This window comes from Tenrec ecaudatus, chromosome 2, assembly GCF_050624435.1.
Source record: "Tenrec ecaudatus isolate mTenEca1 chromosome 2, mTenEca1.hap1, whole genome shotgun sequence".
Taxonomy (NCBI): Eukaryota; Metazoa; Chordata; class Mammalia; order Afrosoricida; family Tenrecidae; genus Tenrec; species Tenrec ecaudatus.
Genome location: NC_134531.1, coordinates 33,083,081 through 33,110,074, shown reverse-complemented (window position 1 = coordinate 33,110,074; position 26,994 = coordinate 33,083,081). Strand labels below are relative to the sequence as shown.

The window sequence follows — 26,994 nt, the reverse complement described above, 5'->3', positions numbered from 1 at the left end:
GTGTCGGTGGTTTCATGACTGCGCTGTTCGGTTGAGTTTTCTCGAGAAACAAATCCAGTGACAGTCATCGAAGTATACGAGAGAGCTTTATATCAGGAAGCAATTCCATATCCAGCAGGCATCTCAGCCCAGTTCAACTCCTGTCCGTAAGTCCAATACTAGTCCATATGTCCCTCATTAGACTCGGGTAGCCACATGCGAGGACACGGACTGCAGGAAGATCTCAGGCCCATGAGTGCCGGGTCATGTGGATCCTAGGTCAATGTCAATGGGAACATGGTGGGTGCTGGCACCGCTCAGGGTGAGTGGCTGAGTCCCAGCACGCAGGAAGGCGGAGGGGCAGAGAGAAAGCAGCTCCACTGTCTCACACTCTTATTCAGTTAATGAATCATCAGGCTGCGGCTTGATTGACAGGACTGAATGCACCCACTCCTAGTCTAGTTAACATACAATACTCTAACTACGAGGCTGCCCACCTAGAGACTATGTTTTCCTGCCTCCTTTGGAGCTAGATAGGAACATGTGACTGAGCACCAGGCAGCACCATGTGAGGAACATTACTCTATTCACCTTCAATGTCTGTTGTTGTTAGAAGCTGCCGAGTCAGTCCAATGCATTGCGGCCCTGCCATCCTCACACTCGTCCGGTTGGAACCCACCGTTGCAGCCACTGTGTCAATCCATCTGCAGGGACAGTGAGTTATTTTCCTGCTTGGGTCTGGCAAGAAGGTGGGGAAAGATACTAACAGGATTCACCTGTGAGTAATTGTGGACAGGAGTCCCTGGAGTGGCATCCTGCTGTGTATAAAAGGAGCCCTGGGAGAAGCCGGAGGAAGGAGCTCATTCCCAGCATGAGCCAGCAGTGACACAAATGCTCTGAACCCAACATACCTACACAGTGAACCTCCTGGATCCAGAAAACGGCTATCACATCAGAGTAGCACCAGCAGCAGAACCAGGAGACAAGGCATGGGCCATGGATCAAGTAAAGCTCAGGGCCTTTGTGCATGAGGCTGGCTTGTGGAGTAGGGTGCCTCTGAGCACTTAATTGGGGAAGCTAGGTTTGCTGATCTATGAACTTGAGCCAATTGCCTAAGGGTTGAGATTTCCAGTGGAATGGTATGCTCCTTTGAGCATTCATTAGCAGATCTGAAAGAACTATGTGCTGCGTCCTGATCAACAATTACACTGTGCATTTCTCACTGACACCCTAACTTGTAGACTTCCTTAATAAATCCTTTAATCATGAATTGTGCCTGTGAGTTCTGTGTAGCCTTTGTCATGGATAGTCGAACCCAGAGAAATAAACTTGAGACTGTTAATTAAGACAGCACACAGTCTCATCAAGCGTCTTCCTTTTTCGCTCCCCCTGTAGTTTACCAACCCCGATCTCCTCTTCCAGGGACTGGTCTCTCCTGGTAACATATGAAGTATGTAAGACCAAGCTGGTCATCACTCCTAAGGAGCTGTGATAGTTAAATAATCTGCTGTCAATTTGAGACCTAAGAGTGAAGGGGTAGAGTTTAGCCTGTCAATCAGGTTGCAGCTTCATGACCTCACTTGGAAGTACTAAGGAGATAAATAGCTCATTGGAGGCAGGGCGCACATTCACTTCCTGTGAGACAAGCTTACTGAAAAGACACATGGATCTATGCTACAGCCATGGAGCTGAAGGAGCCACATGGAGACCCCTGCCAGCATTGAGATGCATCTACTGCCACTGGATCCACAAGACTTTTCATCCACTGGCCTGTGATCTTCCTGCATTTGGCATCGTTACATGTGTTTCATGCATCTTAAGAGAAATGTATAGCTTGGTAGCAGACATATGGGCCAATATCAGACTTATGAACTTGATCTGGACTGGGTTGGGATGCTTTCTCAATATTCAATTGCTCTTGTATATAAAGTTCTTTCTTATACACACGAGTGTCTATGAATTTGGTTCTCTAGTCCACCTGGACTAACACAGGAGCATTCAGAGATCACATCCTTTAAAAAGTCAAATGTTTGTGGACCATTCCTCTACTTCATGGTTCCCGAAGACCTGAACACAGAAAGCCATACAACACGTGTAGCACCCTAGAACAGTGCTGTCAAGAGTGAGTTACAATGCAGCACGCATGTCCTCAAGCTTCTTGTAATCACAGTATTATGGACTAAACTGGGTCCCCCCTCAACACCCCTCCCCAATATGTGTCAAACCCTAACCTCAGTGTCTAAGGTCATAATCCCATTGGAAAGGGTTGTCTGTTATGTTAATGAGGCAGCATTCATACACAGTGTTTCTTAAGTCGATCACCTTTGAGATATAAAAGTGTTTCAATAAGCAAGCTAGGAAGCAGAGATGGGGGCAACCTGGTGCCAAGACATGTGGGGTTCCCCAAGGGGCCGGGAAACAGAAGCTAAAGAGAAAAAGACCAGTCTCTAGAGTCAACAGAGAGAGAAAGCCTCTCCACGCCCCCGCCCCGCCCTCCCCGGAGCTAACACTCTGAACTCAAGCCTACAACCTCCTAATCGCGAGCAAGTGAATTCCTGCTTGTTAGTCACCCACTTGTAGTGTTTCCTTACAGCAGCACTAGACAACCAAGACATACGTTTTTTAAGTCGAATTTTAATGCGTTGAATTATTCCATCATGGTCCAAGAGATGAGGCTTCCTAAAAGGTTTCGTCTAGGACACGCACAGGGGCAGTTCCACTGTCCTATCGGGTTGCTGTGGGTACAATGGACTGCATGGCTGGGGGTTGTGGAGAATGTGTAAGAGCCCGAGGGACCATCCGGTCTCCCAAGACAATGAAAGTCACAATGCGGCCCCAAAGGGGAACCGGCTCTGAGCACTGGCTAGTCCCGTGGATCAGACGCACTGCCCTGTGTGCCGAGGTGACAGGGACACAAGCAAAAAGACAGCCAAGGCGAGTTACCAATGCCACTGAGTACCGCACACTGCACCCCGAGATAATGCAGGCACCTACGTTCTTAAAACTCTTATTCAAACAAACTCACTGCCACTGAGGCAATTCGGGCTCACAGCGACCCTATAGACAGGGTTGGTTTCCTGTGGGTTCCGAGACTATAACTCTTTACAGGAGTAGAAGGCCTTGTGTCTCTCGCTCAGAGCTGCTAGTGGTTTTTAACTGCTGACCTTGCAGTTAGCAGCCCAACTCGTAACCACTGTGCCACCAGGGCTCCATTGTTTGGCCTCTGAAAAGTAATCAATTAGCCAACTGCCATCAATTCTGACATATGGCGACCCTCTGTGTGTCAGGGCAGAAATGCACCACGTAGGGGTTTCAATGGCTGAATTTTTCAGACGTAGAGACAAGCCTAGTCTTTCAAGGCACCTTTGGGCAGCCTTGAACCTCCAACTGACCAGTCAGCGGTTGAGCACATAACCATTTTCCCACTAAGGGGCTCCTACGTGAAGAGTAACTGCCTCTACACAGCAAATCCCTGGGTAGAAGTCAACAATGGAACATCTCCATGGTAAGAATTCCAAAGAAATTCCTGTTGCCCTGCTAAGGAGACATTGCACCAAAGACGTTGTTCAACAGAAAAAGCACGTAGGTCGGCGGCGGCCGTGGTTTGAAATCATTGGGTAATCACACCCGTGTAAAGAGAATACACTGGATGAGTCACTGCCTGTGTGTTGCTATTGTTGGGTGCCACTGAGTGGGCTCCGAATCACAGCAACAGGACGAAACCCCGCCTGGGCCTGCGCCGTCTCACAATCATTCCAGGCACGAGGGGCCTTGCGGCAGCCACCACATCGATCCATCTCGAGGCTCTTCCTCTTCGTGTACACTCAGCTTTCCTGCAATGCAGGCCAGGCTCTGTGGGTTTCCTGCCGGTCTCCAGCTGCAGGTCGAATGGTCCGTGCTTCCCCGGTTCTCTGGATTGCGGTCTGGGTGACTAGCATGAAGCTGTGGCCCAGTTTGCCAGCGGCGGGTCTCCACTGGATGCAGATGTTCTCTTGGCTCCGGTGGAAAAGCAGGAGCATCTGTTCTCTTTCACTTCAGAATTCAACCAACTCTAATGAGCGTTTGCTTCGTAGGAAACAAACAAACAACCAACCCACGAGTTTTCCCAGATCTCTCTCTCGCTCCTCCCACCACAGGGAATGCTGCTGCTAAGACCAAGCCAAGGCTGCAGAGAGAGCGTGTCATCATGTAACATCCTTATGCGTGTCTTTGAGCTTAGGAGCATGGGGAAGACTTGATGCTACTAGACGTGTGAAGCTTCGGACTTTAGAGGTGTCAGCACCCTGGGGTGCAGGCAGGAGCGGTGCATGGCACTACCAGTTCTCGTGTCCCAAGCAGCTGGGGCTCCCAGCTCTCTGTTGGCGGTAGTGCACACGTGCCTCTGGGCAAGTTACTGACATTGCCGCCACCAGAATTTCTTCCCTCGTAAGACGCTATGCTCACACTGGTCTTGAATGGCAGCAGTGCATGATGAAGCACGGTGTCCAGGGAGGCTGGAGCGCTGGGCCAATTGTTATGTGCTTACTGCTTATTCCTGCTGGAGGGGGTCTGTGGCCAATCCGTGCTCAGCTGTGCTACTAACAGTGGCTGGTAAGCAGCGGTGCTCACTGCAAGCACGTGGTCTCACTCTGTAGAAATCGACCACTCTGCGGTCCCGCAGGGCATGTGTTCGGTGCGCATGGCCGGGGCTTTGCAGAAGCTGCTCTAGGACGGCAAGGTCAGGCAGCAAACACACGTCCCACTGAAGAAGACCTGGAAGATTCGCAGCACGACGAGGCTGACTGGATTTCTCCCCAGAAGTCTACTCGTGCCTGCGGGGTCATCTCTAATGTATTTTTAAATGATTCCTCATTAAAAAAAAATTTTTTTTCAAAAAAGCCAGCAAGGTTTTACAATAGATTTGGCTCCAGCTCCTTGGTTGGCAGTGAGACTTCACTTCAAATACAGGTGACCCTCTAGAACAACACGGATTTGAGCGGCGCAGGTCCACTTAGGTGCAGATGTTTTTAATGCCACAAGTTTATCACATCCGTAAGAGGACTTCGTCTGTCCTGTGAACTGGACCAAAGTGCAAAACCAAGCACCAACAACCGCACTGCCACGGAGTCATTTCTGACTCACAGGACCCCACGGACAGGGTAGAACTGCCCCTGTGGGTTTCGACAGGGTAGCTCTTGGCAAGAGTAGAAAGCTCCGTCTTTCTCCCGCAGAGGGAGGTCTGCCCACCTTAGAATAATCGCCCGTTTGCGATCAAAGGGGAAGCATTTACTCAAAGGTTAGGGAAGAAGCGGAAACAGGAAGCAGAGGAAGTGGGGCCCACGATGCTTCATCTTGGGAGCTGCAGTGGGTGGGATGAAGCATTCCCGGCGTGCGTGAAGCGCTGAACAGACAACTCATCTGCGTTGTAAACCTTTAGCCAACTCCCAATGACAAGCTTTTAAACAGATGTGCCAACCCCCTGCCTCCCTTATCAGTAGAGCTTCCAGTCCACAGCAGGCTCGTAGCTAAGTTGTCAGGGAATCCAAAATTACAGGTTTCTGACTGCACGAGGATGGGTGCCCCTCAACCCTCAAACTGTTTGAGGGTCAATGTGCTCTGCCCCCACCCACTCCCGCTTTTGTGTGGGGGTGGGTGGGGTGAGGGGCGGATGTGTGGTGGAGGAGGCAGACATGGAGGTTATCAAACTTCGTGACAGCCATTATCTCAACAAGCTACAAATTCGAACCCCTGTGTGAACAGGAAGCGTCTGCTTCCTCGTGATTGGGAGGAGAGCCCTGCCTTGGCCGATGGCTGCCGCTTCGTAAAAGCAGAGCCCGAGTCCATCCTTCCACGGAGCCAGTCGCTTGGAACGGCTGCTTGGATGGATGGATGGATGGATGGATGGATGGATGGATGGATGGATGGATGGATGGATGGATTTTTTAAAAAACAGAATGTACACTGCTTCCCCGTGATCACGGAAAGCATCGCTGGAAACCAGTCTTTTGGAAAGCAAAGCATACGCCCTCAAGGTAAACAGCGGGAGCGCCTCAATCCAGTCGGAGAGGGGCCTCTCGAGGCCCAGCACAGCGAGCCTCCCACCCCGAGTCCTCCACCCAGTTCACATCAAGGCACTGAGAGTTGGCATTTACAAAGAAATTCCAGAAGCCTGAGCATTTTAATAGCCAAGGGAAACCCCAGCCTCCTTGGCCGCCCTTCTCACGATGACAGCTCATTTTTCCATGCAGAACCCACATACGAGTTGCTGCAAATATTTAAAGAGCTGAGGAAGCCACTTTCAAACTACAGTCATAAAAGATATAAATCATGATCGTGTCGGACGCTGTGCTCAGGCCGTATGGGTAAAAGACAGGAACGCTCATTTCAGAAAACAGAATCAATCATTTATGGATTTTCTTTTTAACACACCCGGAGCCAGGCCCTAGGCCCGCTTCTTGTCCTGGGTTTCCAAAGTATTCCTATGTGTCTGTCAGGGACAAACTTTAAAAACTGGGTTAAGTATATTTACAAGCAAAGACATTTGCCATTTCGCCATTTTCTTCAGATGGGCGGTTCACCCCCGTTCACTGCCCGATTCCTTTATCCCTGAAGAGACGCTCCGTGCATCTACGAGTGATGCTTATGGGACACCGCAAGCCAGGACATGTGTGCCACAGCATGACAGCAAGCGTGTGAAATGCGGAATGGACGCTGTTGGAAAGATCGCGCCGTGAGCTTGCTCAATGCCTTCCACCTGTCAACAAATGACAACAATAACAAGCCCCCCATCACAACTATGAAGCGCATCAAAGCAAGGTACGAAACGAGGTCTGCCTGTACCTCCAAGTTCTCAGTACAAAAGAAGGAAGACCTCATGGCTATCAAGGCCATTCCGACTCTGCGTGACCCCAGAGGGCAGAGTGAAAATGGCTTTTGGGGTTTCTGAGACTTTGAATCTTGACGGGAATATCAGGCCTCCTCTTTCTCCTCTGGTGCAGTGGGTAGGTTCTATAGTCTCTGCTGTTTGGATTTTGCCTTAGTTATTTCCCGTGTAATTCTAACCCTCCCAACTAGGCTTCTAAAAGACAAGAACTCTAATTTACATCTCTCCTACATCCCCTCTGGTGTCTAACCCAGGTTTATGAACCCTCAAAAGAAAGCTTTCAATGTGAACTGAAATTGTTTAACACCATCATTCTCTTTGGCTTTTGTGGACTTTCTGTTGGGGGTTGGAGGAAAGGGAGCCTAGTGGTATAGTGGGTTATGTGTTGGGATGTTAACTGCAAGGTCAGCAGTTCAAATCCATCAGCCACGCCACAAGAGAAAGACGAGGTTTTCTCCCGTAAAAATTTATTTACAATCTCAGAACCCAAAGGGGGCAGTTCTACCCTGTCCTACAGAGTCACGAAGTGTCAATACTGGTTTGATGGAAGTGAGTGAGAGGGAGTTCTCATGTGCTTAGGGGTCAAGACAAGTAGACAATGGCATTGTCAAACTTCAGCTTCCAAAATCAGACTCATGTCGCTTCTACGTTCAGCTAAGCCTGCCCTTGACATGATCTCAGATCTACATTCGATGTTCCAGAAGGGCATTCGGGTTCCACCTCTATCCCCAGATGATCCTGGGGTAACAGAGTGACTTATGGCTGTCCAGAGCAGCCGCTCTGGGCCAACGACCACCAGCGCATATGGCTACACACCTCCCAGAACGCGTTGCTGGGAAGTAGTCTCACACCAGCGGGTCATGGGTCTCTATAAAAGCTGAACCCGAGCGGCTCACCCTCTTCTTCCTGCGGCCTTGTCTTCTCCTCTTCTTGCAGCCCCGCGCCAAGGCAAGCAGGAGCATTCGGTGGCTGAAGGTTCAGAGGGAACCCCTCCCTCGTTCACATCAACATCAACGTCTTTAAGTGTTTTGCATTTAACAAATAACGCAGCTGGATGAACAGACGCAGACCAGAAGAACGCACACAGAAAGGTATCGAGCAAAACAGCACGTCTTCCTCCCTCACGGACACCCCATTGCTACACTGTCCCCAGCCGGAACAGGCTCTTACCTCGGGACCAGATTGAAAAACGAAACGCGCACAGGACTTTGACTTCTCAAGGCCTCCATACTTCCCCACTGCAGGAATAATTCTAATTCACTGGATCAGCCTCTTCGTTTTTCCAGACGGTTCGGCGGTTTCTTGACATTGTCGTTGTTCATTTGCTGTTATTCTTTTGGTTTTTGTTGTTCACGTGGGCTGGGGTTTTAGTTAAGGGGAAGGAACACACTCAGATGTGTGTTTAACAAGTGTTTGCTCATTGAGTCTTCACAACAACACACCTTCCCCATTTCCAGGTGAGGAACTTGGGGCTCAGGCTAAGACACTCGGTGATGTCACAAGCCTAAGTCCAAGGCCAAAGTCATTTTCCCAACTGCTCCCCACAGAGAAACAGTCGAATAATATGGTCCCTTCTAGCTATAATTTGATACGTTTTAATTCGAGACTCCATAAGCTTGTGGCTGTACTACCATATTGGGAGCCTTCTCCACCAGAAATAACTCTCTCACTGCCATCAAGTCGATGTCAACCCAATAGGGGAGGGGAACAACTGCCCCCAGGAGTTTCTGAGACAGTAACTCTTTGAGAGTAGAAAGCCCAGTCTTTCTCTCAAGGAGTGGTTGGTGTTCTTGAACTGCTGACCCTTTGGTTAGCAGCCCATTTTGTAATCACTATGCCACCAAGGATCCATGGGCAGAAACCATTTGGGATTAAGACCTGACCTTAGTAGGGGGTGTAAACCAAGTCACACCCTTTGTTTCCCTGGGGGCATCTCTGACTTCACCTTAGCAGGGGTTGTGATACCATTCTTCTTTTCGCTTGGGGGTAAAGTCAGCTAAACAACAAAGACACCTCCATCACAGGCATTCCGCAGCATATCAGAGCCATCTGAGAAAGCCGGGAGTGTTTGGAAGAGCACGTCCAAGATCACTATCTAACGAGACTGGGACACAGGAACTGAAAGGAGCAGCACTGAGATTGGGCGGTACCTTCCTCAGCTGGCTTGAGACTATGAACTGTGAGACAGCAACAGGCGGGCTGCCCTCCTGGCCCGTGGAGGCCAAGGCCAAGGTACCCGTGGCTGAAAGGCAGAACTGGAGAGAGACTTGGCTGCTGGCTGAGGAGCGGAGTTGCTGCAGACCAATGACTGTCTCCTTACTGTTTGCTGATCCTGTCTCGCGAGAACTTCCGAGAGGGGCAGCCCAAAAGAGGAACACCCTCAACAAGATGGACTCACACAGTGGCTGCAACAATGGACCAAGTGTAAGGATGGTCCGTGGCTCTGGGTCAGAATCCACTCGGTGCCTATCAACAACAGCTAACGTCCCTTCTAAGCCCCCTTAAACGTGAGTGCTGTCTGTGAGCTTAGTGAGGGCGCTGTGATGAATTATCCAACCCAGGATAGGAACAAGAGTGCCGTGGGGAGAACAGTGGGGACCAGAGTGGGCAGAGAAGGATGGAGCGTAGAAGCAGGCCTGACTCCTGTCTAGTCGCAGTACGGGAGTTAGAAGAGGTCCCATACAACCATTGCCATTCATGGCATCTACATCGCCTTGTCTCTTAAAATATAATCTGTACAGTGGGAGAGCAGTGGGGGGATCCCATCCAAAAAACGGGCAAAAGACACGAGGAGACATTTCATTAAAGAGGATATTCAAATGGCACAAAAGGAAGCTCACTGTCTCATCAGCCACGAAACACCCCACACCAAATTCACCGCCAGCAAATGAGCTCCTAACACTGAGTTTACAAAACCGCAAACCTTGAGGGGAGCAGGCAGCCTCCTCTTTCTCCTGAGGAGCAGCTGGTGGTTTACACTCCTGACCTGGCTGTTGGCACCCCAAGGCCTCACCCGCAGTGCCAGCAGCCATTAGGAAGATGCAAATCAAAACCACAACGAGATATCACTGCATGTGCCCCTGGACTGGCAATAACCAAAAAACCACAGGTGTTGACCAGGTTGTAGAGAAATAGAAACCCTCATTCTTTGCTCTTGGAAATGGGAAATGGTACAGCCACCATCGAAAACAGTTGGTTAGTAACTCAAGGAATAGAATACAGGACTCCCACATGACCCAACTATGCCACTCTTAGATCCCCGGGAGATCTGAAGGCATAACACGAACAGACCACGTACCAATGAACACATGCAGACCTATGTTCATTCCCACACACAATAACCAACAGGCAACAACTAACGGACCATCAACAGATGACTGGGTATACCAAAGGTGGTCCATGCACCCAATGAACGCTTACTCAGCCACAGAGAGACAGGAAATCCTGATATATAGATGAGCCCTGACAAGTCTGCTGAGCAAAGTATGACAGCCACAAAGACACACACCGAAGGCTCTCCCAGGCCTGAGAGTAGCAGACATATGGAAACCAAGGATGACTCGTGGTGACCAGGCCTGAGCGGGAAGGGGAGGATCTCTGCTGAGATGGCGGGGAGTAGCGAGTGGTGGAGGCACAGTTCAGAAACGGACAGCAATGTCACTGAATGACCCACGCAGGTAGGCGATGTAGCATTCCTATTTCGGGAGGGCGTATTTTCACCACAGTGAGAAAAAAAAAAAAGAACATAAAAGAAAAGCTAAGCTCCATCGAAAGTGCCTTTCTTGTTCATGAAACATGGGCTCTGGAATCGGATGAGTTCAATTCAGAAACGGGTTCTACAACCCACGCCTCTAAGAGTCCGGGCTGCTTCGTCCGTTTCTCAGGGCCATCGCTCCTCAGCTGTCAGATGAGCCTCGCGCTCGCAGCGGTCCCGTATACCCCGTCCGGGGAGCATGCGGCACAGCAGCTGCCGGGCAGGAAACACTTCCTAACGGCTCCTTACTGCCAGCATTCTATAACCTGGCCAACCAGCACGACCTTTTGTTTCTACTTCCCCCCCCCCCACCCTTTCACGGTGTGGTGGGTGGTGGGGAATAATTTGGGAGGATCTCGGGGAGGTATCAGAAAGTTTGGCTCCATGTATCCCAATTTCGTGTGCCCACCTCCCCCATGCTTGCCTCTGAATTTCTTCTCCTCGTCTCAAGTGCCCAAATCCCAGGCCTCCGTGCTGCCAAATCCCAGAAGCTTTGACTGGTGTGATGACAGTGATTTTTCTTTAAAATCTTGGATATATTTCTTTTTCCTAGTTTTGAAACTGAGGTCCAGAAATCCCCTCCCTAGTGCTTCCTATTTGTAATTTTAAACCCAAAGGTTTATGATGCGCCCCTTATTTCCCCAGCCCTTGTTCCTAGACCACGGCAATTTCAGGAAGGTGCATTTTTTGTGGGAACGAGTTCATCGTGCATGAAAGGAAACCACCCAAATGCCCCTGGAATAGAAAAAGACATCGGTAACACAATTTACAAACCCCTCGCCACCAAAAGGGGTCACTTTTTCCACTGAGCTGTTTTTCCCTTCTCCGAAGCCCAGTGAGATGCGGAAGCGGCAGTTCCATCTGGCAGCAAGACCAGATTGAAGGAGGTTGGGGGTGGAGGTAGGGGTGGGAGGCAGGAGGCCAGAGGTGAAAAGTCAGATGACTGAAGTCAACCCCCAATGGGCAGGGTATCTGACTCTGGCCAAGCCTGTCACTTTCTCTGACTCTTCATTTACTAACCTGAGAAGCGAGAAGATTTGAAAAAAATTAAGGGAGACAACGTTTTACAACTATCTTCCTCCAGGCACCTCGCCCGACCTGGTTGGGTCTTATTGCATGCCAGGTGACAAGTCATGGCACAGCCTCAGGTGATAACCATCAGGCAAATGCCAGGGTGTGTGTGACACGCTGATCATCCAAGTCACAGCTCCACTGACTGCAACATTCTCCCTGTGCCCAGTCGGTAATTCATGGCAAAGCAAAAGCACGCGAGGTTCCCCTTGAATTGCTGTCCCTTTTATTAGGTGCCTGAGTTGGCGCTGACTCGCCAACCCCTTGTGACCCTGCAGAACTGCCCTATGGGATGATCTGTGTGTGATCTTGACTGGACCAGGGCACCAGTCTTGCTGCCACAGAGATGCCTGGTGGGTTAGAAGTCCCAGCCGTCAAGTTAGCAGCCAGGTGTTGAATCCGTGAACCACCAAGGTTTCTTCCCCATTGTCATCCAGTTGACTTGGGCTCGTGGCAATCCCATCAACCAGCATCAAACCACATCCATCATTATCAAGGCGTCTCAGGGGCAGAGCACCACTGTCCCGAGGGTTTCCTCGGCTGTCATTTTCCCGAAAGCAGCCTCCCATGTGATTTCCCCGCAGAGCTGTTGGTGGGTTCGAACAACCAACCTTTTGGTAGGCAGCCTGGCACTGAGTCAGAGTACGACCAGAGCTCTTTATGAGGCAACCCTGTAATTACACCGAATTCCCTTCTGTGAGAGGATGGCTGAGCAGGCCCATTGTGAGGGACGAGAATCTGGCCTTCCTGCTAATCCTGTTCCAGGAACTTCTCCATTCAACAATTCAGACTGGGATCACGGCCGGCTTAAAAGGTGCCCCTGGGTTAAAATATCATTGTGCATAATCCCTCTGCTATGTTTTGTTTCCCCGTCTTCTGCTCTGAGAGCCTCTGTTTCATAACACCACAACTGGCTCCTTTATGGCAGTCTTTTATGATGGACGATTAACATGTAAGAGTCCCAGGAATTCAGAGGGAGTAAGTCCCGGGGTGATGCAAACAGCTTGTGTTCAGCTGCTAACCCACCCAGAAGCCTGCGAAGGAAAGGCCTGGTGATCTATTTGTGTAAAGATGAAAACAAAAACAAAAAAACCCTTACTGCCATCGAGTCGATGCTGACTCATAGCGATCCTACAGAACAGGGTTGAACTGCCCCTATGAGTTTCTGAGGTTCTAACTTTTTACAGGAGTAGAAAGCCCCATCTTTCTACTGGAGCATCTGGGGTTTTGAACTGCTGACCTTGCAGTTAACAGCCCAACTTGTAGCCACTAAGCCTCTAGGGCTTCAGCGAAGAAAACGCTACGGCGCAGTGAGTCCTGCACTGTGTGTAACATGGAATTACCCCATGGGAAGTGACTCAAGGGCAACGGGTTTGGGTTTTTTGGTTTCTGAACAAAGGTGCACGCAGCTTTGCTTGCCAATGACAGCAACAGAGGGTTAACAAAAGCAAAGGTTTCCCAGAACCAAGATGAACGTGCTAATGTGTAATTCCTTAAATCACCGTCCAGAGCCCAGCCTCCAAAGACTGACACGGTGAACCAGGATCTTGGTAACTTTAGAAACGCGGAGGCTTGGACTGCTGTTTTTCATGAAGACGTCTGACTGTCCCTTTCTCTACGAGGCACAGATGGCAGGAATACAACAAAAATCACCGACATCATTTTGGAAAACCATGTGCACACGCAGCAAAGAGCCTGGAGCATACCCCCCACGAAGCCGGGGCTGAAGGTGCTGTGCTGGGTAACCCGCCACCTTATCAAGGTGGAGCTGGAGCCCTGTTTCGGCCGCTCCGGGGACGCCACCAGACAGTGAGTCATGGCTTACTTACGTCACTCTTCCTGAACTTTGCTTTTAGGCTCTTCATGTTTACTCCATTCAGCCTTCCAGAGCGCTAGAGAAGATTTCTCAACACCTAAGCAGAGAAAAAGAGAAGGTAAGTGTCCAGGAGGCCTAAGAAGTACCCTCAGCTAGTCTCATCTGCTAAGGTTACAACGCGGGGCACTTTGCAGGCGAGGGAGATGAGCTGGAAAGGTGGTCAGAGCTGGCCATTGGTAGTGACAATACGCAAGTGTCACTTCTGATATCGTGTCTCAAATCTTCCAACATTTTCCAGTTAACCCAAACCGTACATTTTATCCCACTGTTCCACAAACTACAGCAGGAGCAAGTTTCAAGAACTGTTTACAGCTCCAGGGAGCTGTGTGGAGCAGGGTCACGATGGACAGCACTGGGAAGGGCGGGAATTCCAGGACAGCTGTGTTCCTGCAGAACCTGCACACCCCCTGAGGGGCGTCACTTGGACAGGAGAGGGGAACGTCCTGTAATGTATAATCAGGGAAGATGTGGGTCAGGTTGGCATCCCTTCCTCAATCTTATTCCATGTGTCGGCTGAGCAAAGGATCAGGGAAGGTGGACCATAGGAGGAGGGAATGGGCACCAGGACTGGAAGTTGACTCACTGAGCAGCTGGTGACAGGCAGACAGATGACACAATGCCACTGGCTCGGAGGGAAGGGGCCTTGAAACATGTGCTTAACACAACTCTGGGCAGGTTACCAGAAGGGACTCGGTCCTGGCGAAGGACACGGTGCCTCCTCAATGAGACGGAGTGACACGGTGCCTGCAGCGGGCTCAGGCACAGGTGCCACTGTGAGGCTGGTGCAGCCCCGGGAAGTTTCGTCTTGCTGTGCATTCAGGGCTGTGCCCAGTGCTTCTCTACATATCCCACAGGTTACACTCACTGCCCACCTCCTGCCGAGACGCAGCCAGCGGGAAGAGGGAGAAGATGCCTTTCCTCCCCTGTTTATTTTTCTTGGGGCGGGGGTGGAGGGGCGTTTGCATTTTCCCCCTCCTAAATGCACAAGGTAGGTCGAGAAAAATGCGAGGAACAACAAAACCTCCCTTGTCGGATAAACAGCTCATTCCGCAGAGGCGGCTCTGCACAATGCAGGGCACTCCAGGTCACGGCACTGGGACTCAGCCTTCCGAGTCTCCCCTGGAGACAGAATGTCTTTTTGTAAGTCAGTGTATGTGTCCTCCCCGCCCCACCCCAAGGGGTCTGACTCAAAAGTTAAGTCCAGTCTGGTGATCAAGAGCCACCGCAATGAGTCCAGCTCCTCACTCTTGCACATGGCGAAGGGGAACAGCGCCCACAGCATGTTCTTCATGGAAGCTCTTCTTTCTCTAGGGCACGGCTGGGAGGGTTTGAACTGCCAGCCTTTTGGTTAGCAGCCTAGGGCTTCACCATTGTGCCACCAGGGCCTCCATCCTCCTTGTTCAGAAGCCTCCAAGGAGTTGGGAACATTTCCTACCTTCCCACAGGCTGTTTGGGGTGGAACGGAGATCCACACCCCAAAGTCTGGCTTGGAGTTTGATGCTTTCTCCGCTGTAATGCGGCTCTGACACTATAGCCACATCAAACAAACCTAAGCTAACATGTGGTACAGAGCATATATATTTCTATCATTACCTGGAAAGTGTAGGGGGGTGACGGCACAATCCAAACGTATTTAGGTTAAACAATCAGATCGCCTGTGTGAGACCATCCACCACAGTGTGAAACCTGTGACACACTTCCTTAGTAACCCAGGCGGCAAACCAAGAACCAAACTTATGCCATGAAGTCAGCTCTGACCCTCAGGGACCCTACAGGACAGGGCAGAATTGCCTCTGTGGGTTTCTGAGACTGTGACTCGTCAGTGGAAGCGAAAGCCTCATCTTTCTCCCACCAAGCGGCTGGTGGTTTCCAACTGCTGACCTTGCGCTTAGTGTCCAACACATACCCAGTGTACCACCTGAGCACCCATCACATAATAAACACACCACAAATACCACTTCCTCACCTGAATGAAGGTGAGGCCAGGTGAGCTTCAGCAGTCTTATCCCCTTTGAAAAGAGACCTGGCATTGTGCATCAGGTAATAGGGGCTACCAACTGCCGGGCTGGAAGGTCAAATCCACCAGCTGCTCCATGCCAGAGATGGGCTTGTCTGTTTCTGTAAAGGTCTGCAGGTCTGGAGACCCTCGGGAGCAGTTCACTGCTGCCCTAGAAGGGTGGCCACTCGATGGCAGTGCGTTTGGTTTGGGTTCACCCCTGTAAAACTAATGCACAGGGTCTCATGTCAGCCACCAAAACACCACCCTTCCCTGTTCTGTCCACATGATCTCTGCGGCTTGAGTCATCGTGACCCTTGGGTTTTCACTGGCTGATCTTCACAGGTAGATCAGCACACCCTTCTTGTCCCTATTAGTCAGGGAGCTCTGCTGACACCGTTTAGCACCAAAGCCATGAGCAAGCCTCTGTGAACACATGTGGGGGAGGTGGGCAGAGGTGCACTGGCCGGGAATCGAGCCGGAGTCTCGTGTGGAGTGGAGTGGAGACGCTCACTACAGAAACACAACTGGCCGATGCCGGCCGCAGCTTGCTGCTGACTGTTTTCAAAAGCTGATCATTCCAAACAAAACTGATCAGAGGAGACAGGCAAGCAACTGAATGTCTGTAGTCATTGCTCACCAAACGTCACCCAGAAACTCTACCCTGATGTCTGTATTCTTATCAGTGCGGCTACCATGAAACACCACCCCCACCCCCACTGACCAACAGCAGAGGAGCCCTGGTGGAGGAGTAGTTACTCCTTGGGCTACGATCCACAAGGTGTGAAATTCGAAGCCACCAGTCAGTTCCTGAGGACAAAGACCAGGCTTTCTACTCCCGTGATCAGTCACAGTCTGAGAAACTCACAGGGGCAGTTCTACACCGCCCTGCAGGGAGGGTTTCTACAACTCGGAATAGACACGAGGCAGCGAGCTTGACCTTCTAAGTGGTGAACAGCAAAGTCACAGGCCACCACACAGCAGTTGGGGGAGCAGCCTAGGCCCTCCAGTCTGGTCCCTTCCCATCAGCCCAGCCTCCAGCCTCAGCCAGAGTCTCAGGAGGTATGCTGGCCCGGAAACTGCACACCCTGTAATTACACATTGTTACCGGCCAAATATTTAATCTCACAGGAGGCTTGAGTGGTACTCGAATGGCCAGGGCAAAATTCTGGACAGTGTTTCTCAAGACGGTTCCCTGGGTGACCTGCATCAGAAGGAGCAGGGAGCCTGTTTGCTAACCGCAGAATTCTTATCCTCACTCTAAGGAAACGAAATTTCCGGGCCCAGGAATCTGCATTTCCATCCAGATTGGTCCAACCAGAGGTGAACGTGCCTGGAATGGAGGCAAGTGGGATGGGGAACACACTTGTTAAAATCCACCTCTGTGGATGAGCCCAAGTCAGAATCACACCGATCAGATATTCCCATACTGCCACTGAGCCCTGGTTTCAATGCCAGCTCTTGCTAAACACAGAAAGTATCCTTCAAGCTGAAATCTTTCTACCTTCTGGTCAAATTAGAAAAGGTCTCTGCCGAGTCAGCTCCATCACTGGCAGTCCCTGGGGTGTCAAGGTAGAACTGTGCTCCATAGGGTTTGCAATGGTTGGAATCCGCCTCAGAAGATTGCCAGTCCTTTCTTCTGAGGTGCTGATGGGTGAATTCAAACAGAAGCCAAGCACTTAAAGTTTGTGTTCCCCAGGGACGGTTTGTGTCATCTCCTGGAAGGAGTGCTAAGAAACAAAGTCACACATTGCCATCGAGTTGATACCAACCCACAGTGGCTCTGAAGGACAGGGTAGAACTGCCCCTGTGGGTTTCTGAGACTGTAACCATTTATAGGAGTAGAAAACCCCGTCTTTCTCCCCTGGAGAGGTTGGTAGTTTTGAACTGCTGACCCTGTAGATTGTAGCTCGATGCACAACCACTACGCCACCAGGGCTTCTTTAGTGAAGGCCCAAAGAGGAGTACAAATCCGTGTCTCAGGAAAGGGAAAACAAGGGAGCCCAAGGTTTGCATAGCCCACAGATTGTATGGCCAGTTGAGGTGTGCTCACAACATACGGCCTTCACTCTCCCAGAGGGCTGCAAGCAAGGTGGGCGAGCGTTTTGTTGAGGCCATGGTGTGTGTGTGTGTGTGTGTGTGTGTGTGTGTTGCTACTTTGTTGCTTGCTTGTCTGTCTTTGGTTTTATTTTTTTAAGCATGCCATCCAGAAGAGTGAAAACACTTATTGAACAGAATAAACACAGTAAAGAATTCCAAGTTTCCTGGGGAGAGATGTCAGCTGTAAAAATGAGCGTCTCCTAGGAGCTCTGGGTGGGCAATGGCTGGGAGGGCGAGGGTATCACTCCATGAAGGCAAGGCTAGGGCGAAGGATGCAGAGGTTACAGACACCCACAGAGCCAAGAACTGAAGCTGGAGGTAAGGACAGGCGTCTACAGACAACTGCTCTCTGCTGGGACCCAGGGTGCGTGGCCGTACTTGGGTGCCTGGCATGACGCCTGGCCCCTCTCCCAGACACCTCTTCTTGTTGAAGACCATCCAGTAGTAAATCAGGGACTCACTTTCTCTGGTCCTCGGGAATCTTCCAGGTTCGATTCCCATTCCGCATTTCCAAAGCCCAGACGACTGCTTATCGCAGGTAGAGTGACATTGATCTGTTTAGGCAGGAACATGAACGATGGTCTTTGGAAAAGCCACGTAAGGAACTAGCAGGCTTTGGTTCCTGAGAACTGCACTGATGGCAAATCCGCAGCAAATGAGCCTAAGGGGACTTTTTTTTTTTAAGAGGAGAATCAAATGTTTATATGGGGAAATTTCTCTGAGTCAAGTCCTCCTTTTTCAAGCAGAATAAAGCACATCTACTTTATCGACAGGACACTCACCCCTTCACTGCCAACTAAAAGTAGTGACTGAAAGATGGCGCCCATCGATGGTGACAGCTTGTCAAGTGCCCTCCTGTTGATCAGAGGATGCCACCCTCTCATGTCAAAGACCAGACCAGGAAAAGAAGGTATGGTGGTTATGTCTCTGTGCCAACTTGGCTCCCATTTGACCAAACACTACACTAGTGGCTGTTCTGTGATGTACCCTAATGTAAGGTAATCACCTTCCACAGTGTGGTCTTCTATAACAGATCCCTCAGCTGACAGGAAAGTTCCTTAGGGGTGGTCTGCCTTCAGACTACAGAGTGGTGTTTCGGAAGATCTGGCTCCTGAGACTCTGCACTCTTCCTGTCCCCTACGTTATGGATCTTGGGGTACAAGCCTGGCAAAGTCCCCAGCCCTAAGGTCAGTCCTCTGACTAACCTAGAGATTCTGAACTTGCTAGAAATTCACAATCCCGTGAGCCCAACAGGAGACACGAGCCTGTTGCCTGCCCTACATATCCCGGTCTTCCCAGCTCTTATGACCGTGTAAGCAAAACTCTTGAAGTGAATCAATTAATCTCTCTCTCCAGTTCCCTCCCTCCCTCCCTCCCTCCCTCCCTCCCTCCCTCCCTCCCTCCCGTTTACTTATCTACAGCAGATCTATTCTTAATCTTAATAAAGACCAAATGCTAAGCACATTGAACCCACTGCCACGGAGTCAATTCCAGCTCATCGTGACCCAATAAAGGACTTCTGAGGCTATAAAACTTGATGATGGCAGACAGACAGCTCCATCTTCCTCCCTGGGAACACCAGCCTTGCAGTTAGCAGGCCTCGCACTTAGCAGCATCACCAAGCAGGCACTCAGGCTATACAAGAATCCTGTGTGTGTGTGTGTGTGTGTGTGTGTGTGTGTGTGTGTGTATGTATGAGAGAGAGAGACCCCTGTTTCCCTAGAAACCCTAAGGCACCGCATTCATCCCCCTTTACCAAATAATGCAACATAACATGGGATACCATTATCCAATATAATTTTATCCTTCATCAAAAAAAACCTTGATAGTAGCCTATAGAGCAGTGGGTCTCAGCCTTCCTCATGCCGCGACCCTTTCATACAGTTCCTCATGTTGTGGTGACCCCCCAACCATAAAATTATTTCCGTTGCTCCTTCATCACTGTCATTTTGCTACTGTTATGAATCGGGTGACCCCCGTGAAAGGGCTGTTCAACCCCCCAAAGGGTCCTGACCCGCAGGTTGAGAACCGCTGCGATAGAGCTTTACAGTGCCCAAGTAGGCCAGATTTCAAGTATGATACAGCTTAGAGTGGTCATGGAGCTTCTGTTTGGGATGATGAAAATGTTTACAGTTTATTATGTTGATGGTTCTGCAAACTATGAACACACTAGAAACCACTGAATTATATACCTTAATGGGTGAGACGTATGGTCTGTAAAGTATACCACTCCGCTGCTAGTTAAAAAAAGAAAAGGCGCAACTTAAATGATCGCCAGGATTTTCTGCCACCCTTAAAGTCAGAGAAAGTCCAGGTTAGACCCCTCTGAACTAATTGACTCAGAACTTCAAAAGAACTCAATCTCGGCCAGCCGGCCATGCCTTTACTATGTGGCTGCTCCCAGGAGGTTTGGCGTGTCTGCCTCCTTCTCTGGCGCAGCGAACTGTGGTCATTAGGAGAAAACTGTCCCTCTCTTCTATTTTCCAGCTACCCACCCCACCTCCTCCAACCCAACAGCCACATCTGGCGCAAGCATCCTTTCCTAAAGTGCTTCAGTGCATGCGGATGGATATGGACAAAATGGTAACCAGATAGGTACAAATGGGTACCTCAAACCCAAACCATACCAGCTGCCACTGAGTCAGTTCTAACTCATAGCGACCGAATGGGACAGATGAGAGCTGTTCCTTTGCTGTAAATCTGTTTGTTTGTTTTTGCTACTGTGAATCTTTACCACAGCAAAATCTTCATCTCTCTCTCTCTTAGGGTATAGCTGCTATGTTTGAACTGTGGACATTGTAATGAGCAGGACAAATCATCCTCCACGACACCACCAGAGTTCCTAACGACCTACATGTGTACCATTCAGGAGGTGTAAATGCACATATGTGGATGCAGACACATTATAGTCACAAATCTGAGTACACACCTCAGATACAGCCAAACACCTTCCAACATCCGTTTTCTGGGTCTGAAGGCTTAAGATGGCAATCTTATAGGACAACTCCATTAAACGCAATAAAACCACCACCATCATGATCTCCATCCTGGCAACAGAGAGCAGTGTCTGAGGTCTTGCAAATGGCCATCTCACCCCAACAGTAGGTCTTGGCTGGCCAGGAACAAACAGGAAAAGGGCAAGCAAACGTGTAGAGAAGCGACACGTCTACAAAAGCCACCACCTCATCTATCCTGAGTCCAGAACTGGAGATACCCTGTGGACTACGACCATTGCTACGACCATTCTGATAGGGGTCACGCTAGTTGGCCCCAGAAGAAAAGACAGGAGAAAACTATGGAGAACTCAAATTCTTATTTAACAAAAAAACCCCGTAAGTAGAGGACTCTGCAGACTATCAGCCTGTGGCACTGTAGCCAAGCCCAGGTCCTGAAATCACCTCTAAGTGAACTAGAGGGTATGCATCACTTACTTGGTATCTCTGCCACTTAGTTTATTCCAATTCGAGTGACCTATTGTATAGAGTTGAACTGCCCCTGTCGTTTCTGAGACTTTCCAACTGTTTAGGAACAGAGTCTTATCTTTCTCCCGCAGAGCAGCTGGTGGGATTGAGCTGCAGACCTGGTGGTTCGCAGCCCAGCCTACAGCCCTCTACTACATCTTAGCTCCTCGGCGTGCCAGAGCAAGGGTATGAGCCATATGGCTAAAGGGCCATGGGGTTGGCGCCCTACGTAGAAACCATCGGTATGGGGCAATGAATGTACAGATGTGCTTTACACAAGTGATGCACAGATGGATTGTGATAAAAGTCGTATGAGCCCCTAATACAACAATTAAAAAAAAAAAAAAACCCTCGGGCTGAGACCCAACGGCCAACACTTTCTCAAACGCAGAGAAAACGAAGCAAGGCTCCCAGAGCGGTGCAAGCGAACAAAACAACACAATCACAGGCGAACGCAACCGGCGCCACTAGCCCACTGGTGTGGTGAACAGCAACCCAGAGGCCATGTCGAAGGTCATGAAAACGCTCCACAATACCACTGAAAGAAAGAATTCCTTCTGAGGGCAGGGTGTCCGTGGCCCTCAGTCCCTCGGGGCCATCTCGGAGCCCTGCCCCACACATTCCGATTCTATCACGGGAGGCGAGGCCTGAAAACCTGTCTTTCCCCAACCCCAACCCCCTTTAAAAAACCACACCCCCTCTAACAAAACAACTCCCTGGGTGTGGCTGATGGATGCTCCTGGAGACTGGAGAACCGGTGTCCCAGTTGCACTGCTGCGTGATCACGTCTCTCCAACTTACACGCGCCTCGGAAAGGAATCTGAAGACATTGTGCAAGGCGATGTGATAAAGCAATACCTCCGAGCCTCACCTGCATCTGCATCTCTCACAACGAGTGAGGGGGGGGGGGGGGGCTCCCGACAGTGGAACAGCCAGGAAGACGCCAGCTGGCTGTGGACAGGTACGAAGGCACAAGACACGAGCTCCGGGAGGCAGGTGGCAGCTGCACACACAGGTACACTGCCTGTATCTCAAGACCCAATTAGCAAAAAAAGAGAAAGAACCAATTAGCATCCACAAAACCTTGCCCAGGGATCCAAGGCTGTGGTTTAAGCTAATTTCCAAATTAGACAGGTAAACTGCAACATCCTCAAAGCAGCCCCGCTAATGTGCGCTAAGGGGGCAGGGCTCTGGCACCCAGCACAAGACCAGATCATTAAGAGGCCCTAGAGGGGCGATGGGCTCGCTGTTACAGAAAACACCCATCTCAAAAGCCATAGCACTGAAAAAAGAAAAAAAATGATGAGCAAATACACTCACTGCGCTGGAGTTGGTGCCGGATCATTGTCACTATATAGGACAGAGCAGAAGTGTCTCTACGGATTTCCAGGACAGCTTTACAGGAGTCAAAAGTCTCATCTTTCTTCCAAGAGCAGACAAACAAACAAAGCACTCTCCTTGTGAGCAGCCGCCTCCTCTCCCTCAAATGCTGGGCTGTGCTCTCAGACAAGAAGGGTGGTGTGTTAACACAGCAGCGGTGTGTCAACCAGAAGTTGTCCGTGTAAACTCGCAAGGTTCCAAATCTGGCAGAACGGATGCAATCTGGGAATGCCTCTCAGGATCAGTTCCCCCAGAAAGGAGGAACCCCCAAAGCAAAGCCCGCATCTCCAGCCAGGCGAAGGCCTCCCACACGGGGGCGCAGCCCATGAGCTGTGGAGCTACTACGGGAATAAAGGACAGCTCTACTCTGTCCTACCAGGTCACGGTGAGCCCAAACGGACTCCTCCATGGCAGTGAACTTGGTTTGCTTTGGTTCTGTTTTCAATTGTTGTTGTCAGGAGCTACAGAGGTGCTCAGCAGAGTCAGCTCCGACCCATAGCGACCTCTTGTACAACAGAACAACACGCTGCCAGGTCCTGCGCCTGCCTCACAAGTGTTCCTAAGCCCAGTGACACAGCCGCTCCGTCAGCCCATCTCCTGAGGGCCTTCCTCTTTTTCGCTTTCTTTTTTTAATCAGACACCCTTTAATTTCTGAATTAAGAGTATTTGGTAATTAAAATAGACGACAGGACTTGTTTTTTCTAACCCATTAATTCCTTCCAGAAAGGGGGCTGTACTAACCTCATGGAATAAATTCTAAAAAGACATGGGCATACATTGTTTATAACTGTATCTTATGAGACCTAGTTTTCCAGCAAACCAGGTACCTCTGAGTAAATGAATGAGTGAACACGTGAACGAATGAATGAAGAAACACATCTTCCCTGAGCATATCTTACAAACCAGGGTTTTCAAATATGTCCACTGATTTATGACTTAACAGTTTACTAGAATACTTGCTCACATGATAAAAAAGAAACATTAAAATGGAAAGGTGGAAATATAACTTCAGTTGTCTTTGGGCAACAAGTCCTCTCTAAAGTGCTTGGATGTCTCATATTTTTCCAAAAGAAAGACGTCCATGATCACGTTCTTGGTGACCCATACACGCAGCTCAGACAATCTATCATTAAGAACCATGTAGACAGAAGAAGAACCGATGCATTACAACAATTGTGGTGGCGACAAGAATCTTGAAAGGACCACGGACTGCCCAAAGAACAAACCCAGGAGTGCTCCTTAGAGGCAAGGATGGCAAGACTCTTTCTCACGTACTTTGGACGTGTTATCAAGAGAGACAAGTTTCCGGGACGCAGAGAATGAGTGAAAAAGAATAAAACCCTGGACAAAGTGGATGGACACAGTGGCAGCAACAATGGGCTCAAGCGTAAGAGCAACTGGCTGGGGTGGGGGTGGGGACGCAGGATGTGGCCATGTTTCATTCTGTTGACTTAAGGCTGCTATGAGTTGGCACCAACTTGATGCCACCCTACAACAACAAAACTCTCGAAAAAATCCATCTCCCTAGACTCACAACTTTCCTCATCCTGGGTACCATTCAGCAATTCTCTCAACAACCAACCACATCACGCATCTTTCAGAATAAAACCCACCATCATCCAGGGCCAATTCTTGATCTGGGAACCAGCCAGAGCCAGCAGCACTGACTTAGACAGACAGACAGACAGACAGAGAACCCCCTGGCAGGGCTCTGGCAGCATTATGATGTAGTCTGTCAATGAGCCTATTGAGGTCCCAAAGCCACCTCATGCCCAAGTGACCCTTGTTGGGTTGATTCGAACTCACCATCAGCGTAAACAAAGGGCAGAGGAGAATTGTCTCCACGGGTTTCCGAGGCTGTAAAGCTTTACAGCACAGACTGCCTCATCTTTTTCCCAAAGAGCAGCTGGTGGGTTCAAACTGCCAACCTTGTGGTTTGCAGCTGAGCACTTGAACCACCAGGCCACCGGGGCCCCTTTTCAAGGATTACACCCATCCAATTGAAAAATCAGGGACTTAATTTAGCAAGCTACTGCTGAAATATACTAACCATCCCAGTACTATACAATCATTCTTTATTTATTTATTTATGTTTGTCCTTGACTTAAAAAAAATTATGGCAGATACAAATGTAGCAGAATATCTGCCATTCGGCATTCTTGATAAGTACAATTTAGAGTCAGTGTCATTTATCATGTTGTTTGCTAGCCAAACTGAGCTTTTTGCTGTCACGTGAAGGTCAACTTGGGAGAGTGTGTTACACAGCAGAAGTGACCTATGTAAGGTCTTCTTGTAAGAGCCCTGGTGGGGGGTGGGTTACAAGCTGGGCTGCTAACTGCAAGGGCAGAAGTTCAAAACTACCAGCTGCTCTGTGGGTGCAAGATGAGGCTTTCTACTCCTGAAAGAGTGTCTCGGAAATCCGCAGGTGCAGTCCTACCCTAACCTGTAAGGTCGCCATGCGTTGGAGTCCACTGGGTGGTAGTAAGTATATGCCAGCTCTTCTTGGCGGTCACCTTACAGAAGCAGAACGCCAGGCCTTTCTTTCCAGCCACCAAGCCTTTGGGTTAGTCCCTGGGTGCAAACTGCTTTTGTCACCCAGGGAACCTTGGCTTGCTATTCAACCATCACCTGTATCTGTTCACTTTGGTGAGCCTATCTTTAAGAGAAGCTCTAAAGTGCCCCTCCAATTCTGCTTCTCTATCTCTCGAGGTTCACTTCAATGAACTGAAAAACCTCACCGAGTCCACGCTGACTCATAGCAACCCCACAGGACAGAGAAGTGCTTCTGTGGTTTCCAAGACTGCAACTCTTTACGGGAGGAGAGAGCCTCCTCTTTCTCCAGAGCAGTGGCTAGTGGTTTCTAACCGCCGACCATACGGTTAGCTGCCCAATGAGTAACCACTACCCGGGCTGCTTTCACTTCGACACCACCATCTCCCTCTCCCCGCCCCGCACGTACCTAACAGCCATGGGTGGTTCTGTGGGAACAGGCTCCTCCTGCCCATGCCCGAAACCCAACAGCACCAATCAAGCTCAAAAAAACGGAAGATGAGACCTCAAACTGGCAGAAATGGAAAACGACACAGTCCTCTGGAAAGTGGTTTGGCAGCTTCTTAAAAAGTTAAATATATCAATTTACCACACAGCCCAGAAATTTTACTCCTCAGTATCTAGCCGAGGGAAATGAGAACTCATGTCCACACACAGACTTGGACAAGAGTCCCCAGAGCTGCAGTCTAATAGTACAAGAATGGAAGCAACTCGAATGCCGAAGAACGAACCGAACAAAACGTGGCAGATCTAAACAAAGGAAGACCAGTCGTGGTGCCACCAGGACAGGCCGACACAACAGACCACGCATCATACGGTTCCGTTTCTAAACGGTCAAGTCCAGAACAGGCAACTCTACGGAAACAGAAAGTGGATTAGTGGTTGCCTAGGATAGGAGTGGGAGCTGGGAACCATTGAAAATGACCCCGAGGGATCTTTTGGGAATGAGGGAAATGTTCTAGAACTCGATTGTTGGTGCTATCTGCACAGCTCTATCAAGGGACTAAAGTCACTAAATTGTGTACTAGGATGGCAGAATTTTATGGATGTAAGTTCTATTTCTATGAAACAGACTTTTAAAAGAACCCGCGCAAAAACAAACAAACAAATAAGGGCGTTTTCTATGCAAAGATTTCGGCAGTCATCCCTCTCTTTAGAGTAAGCTTGAGGTAGGCTTTTCTGTATGATTCTAGTTAGTCCCCCCCACCCCCTGCTGTCACCCCAGAAAGATGCGACAGCAAAAAGCTGCCTTACGCTTGTTTCATCAGTTCTTGGTTTGAACGGTTTTCAAAAGGGGGACACCCTGGTCTTTCCACATTCTAGAATTTGGGGCATGTCACTTAGAACGCTCACAATGGTTGCTCAACCCTCTGAAATCCCGTCATGGCATCACAGCCCTAACTACGATTCAGAATCAGGGATAAGCCCATGACTTAGTACAATTGATTCTCTGAACACTGATGCCCCAGGAATGGGAATGGGGGGATGGGGAGAGCACACAGTTTGGTTCGCTGCCCCAACGACACCAGTTGAGCATCACATAGTCATGAAAGTATGTTTCTCATCTGCAACAGAGAATGGGTGTTGGCTCCTGTGAAGGCACGCGTGTATCTTCATGACCTTCAGTGTCAGCATTCTCGTTTGTACAAGTGCACTGGGTCTACCAGAGGCCCTGAGCCCTGTTGACACGGGGGTTAAAGCACTTGGCTGCTAACAGAAAGGTTGGCGGTTCTCGAAGCCCACTAGCCACTCTATAGAGAAAGAAGTGTCAGTCTGCTGCCACTGTGAAAGATGCACGGCTCCACTGTCCACAGGGATGCCGCGAGTTGGAATCCACTTGAAGTCAATGAGCTCGGGAGAGCGGGTCCATGATAATAGGTTTTCTCAGCAGCGCCCCCTTATTCTGAGAACAGCACCAACTTTCCTTTAGAAAACGGTTCCTCCAACCCTCCCTCCTCTCAACCA

General features: G+C 49.8%; 1 protein-coding gene across 3 annotated transcripts in view; it reads right to left on the bottom strand.

Annotated features, from left to right (window-relative positions):
- RAI14 (retinoic acid induced 14) overlaps positions 1–26,994 on the bottom strand; it is a 191,431-nt gene that overhangs the window by 145,499 nt on the left and 18,938 nt on the right. For all 3 annotated transcript variants that reach the window (XM_075540916.1, XM_075540915.1, XM_075540917.1), the window contains exon 2: positions 13,496–13,579. In XM_075540916.1, coding sequence (XP_075397031.1) covers positions 13,496–13,531 — 36 coding nt within the window. In that variant the 5' untranslated portion in view covers positions 13,532–13,579. The remainder of the gene's footprint in view (positions 1–13,495; positions 13,580–26,994) is intronic.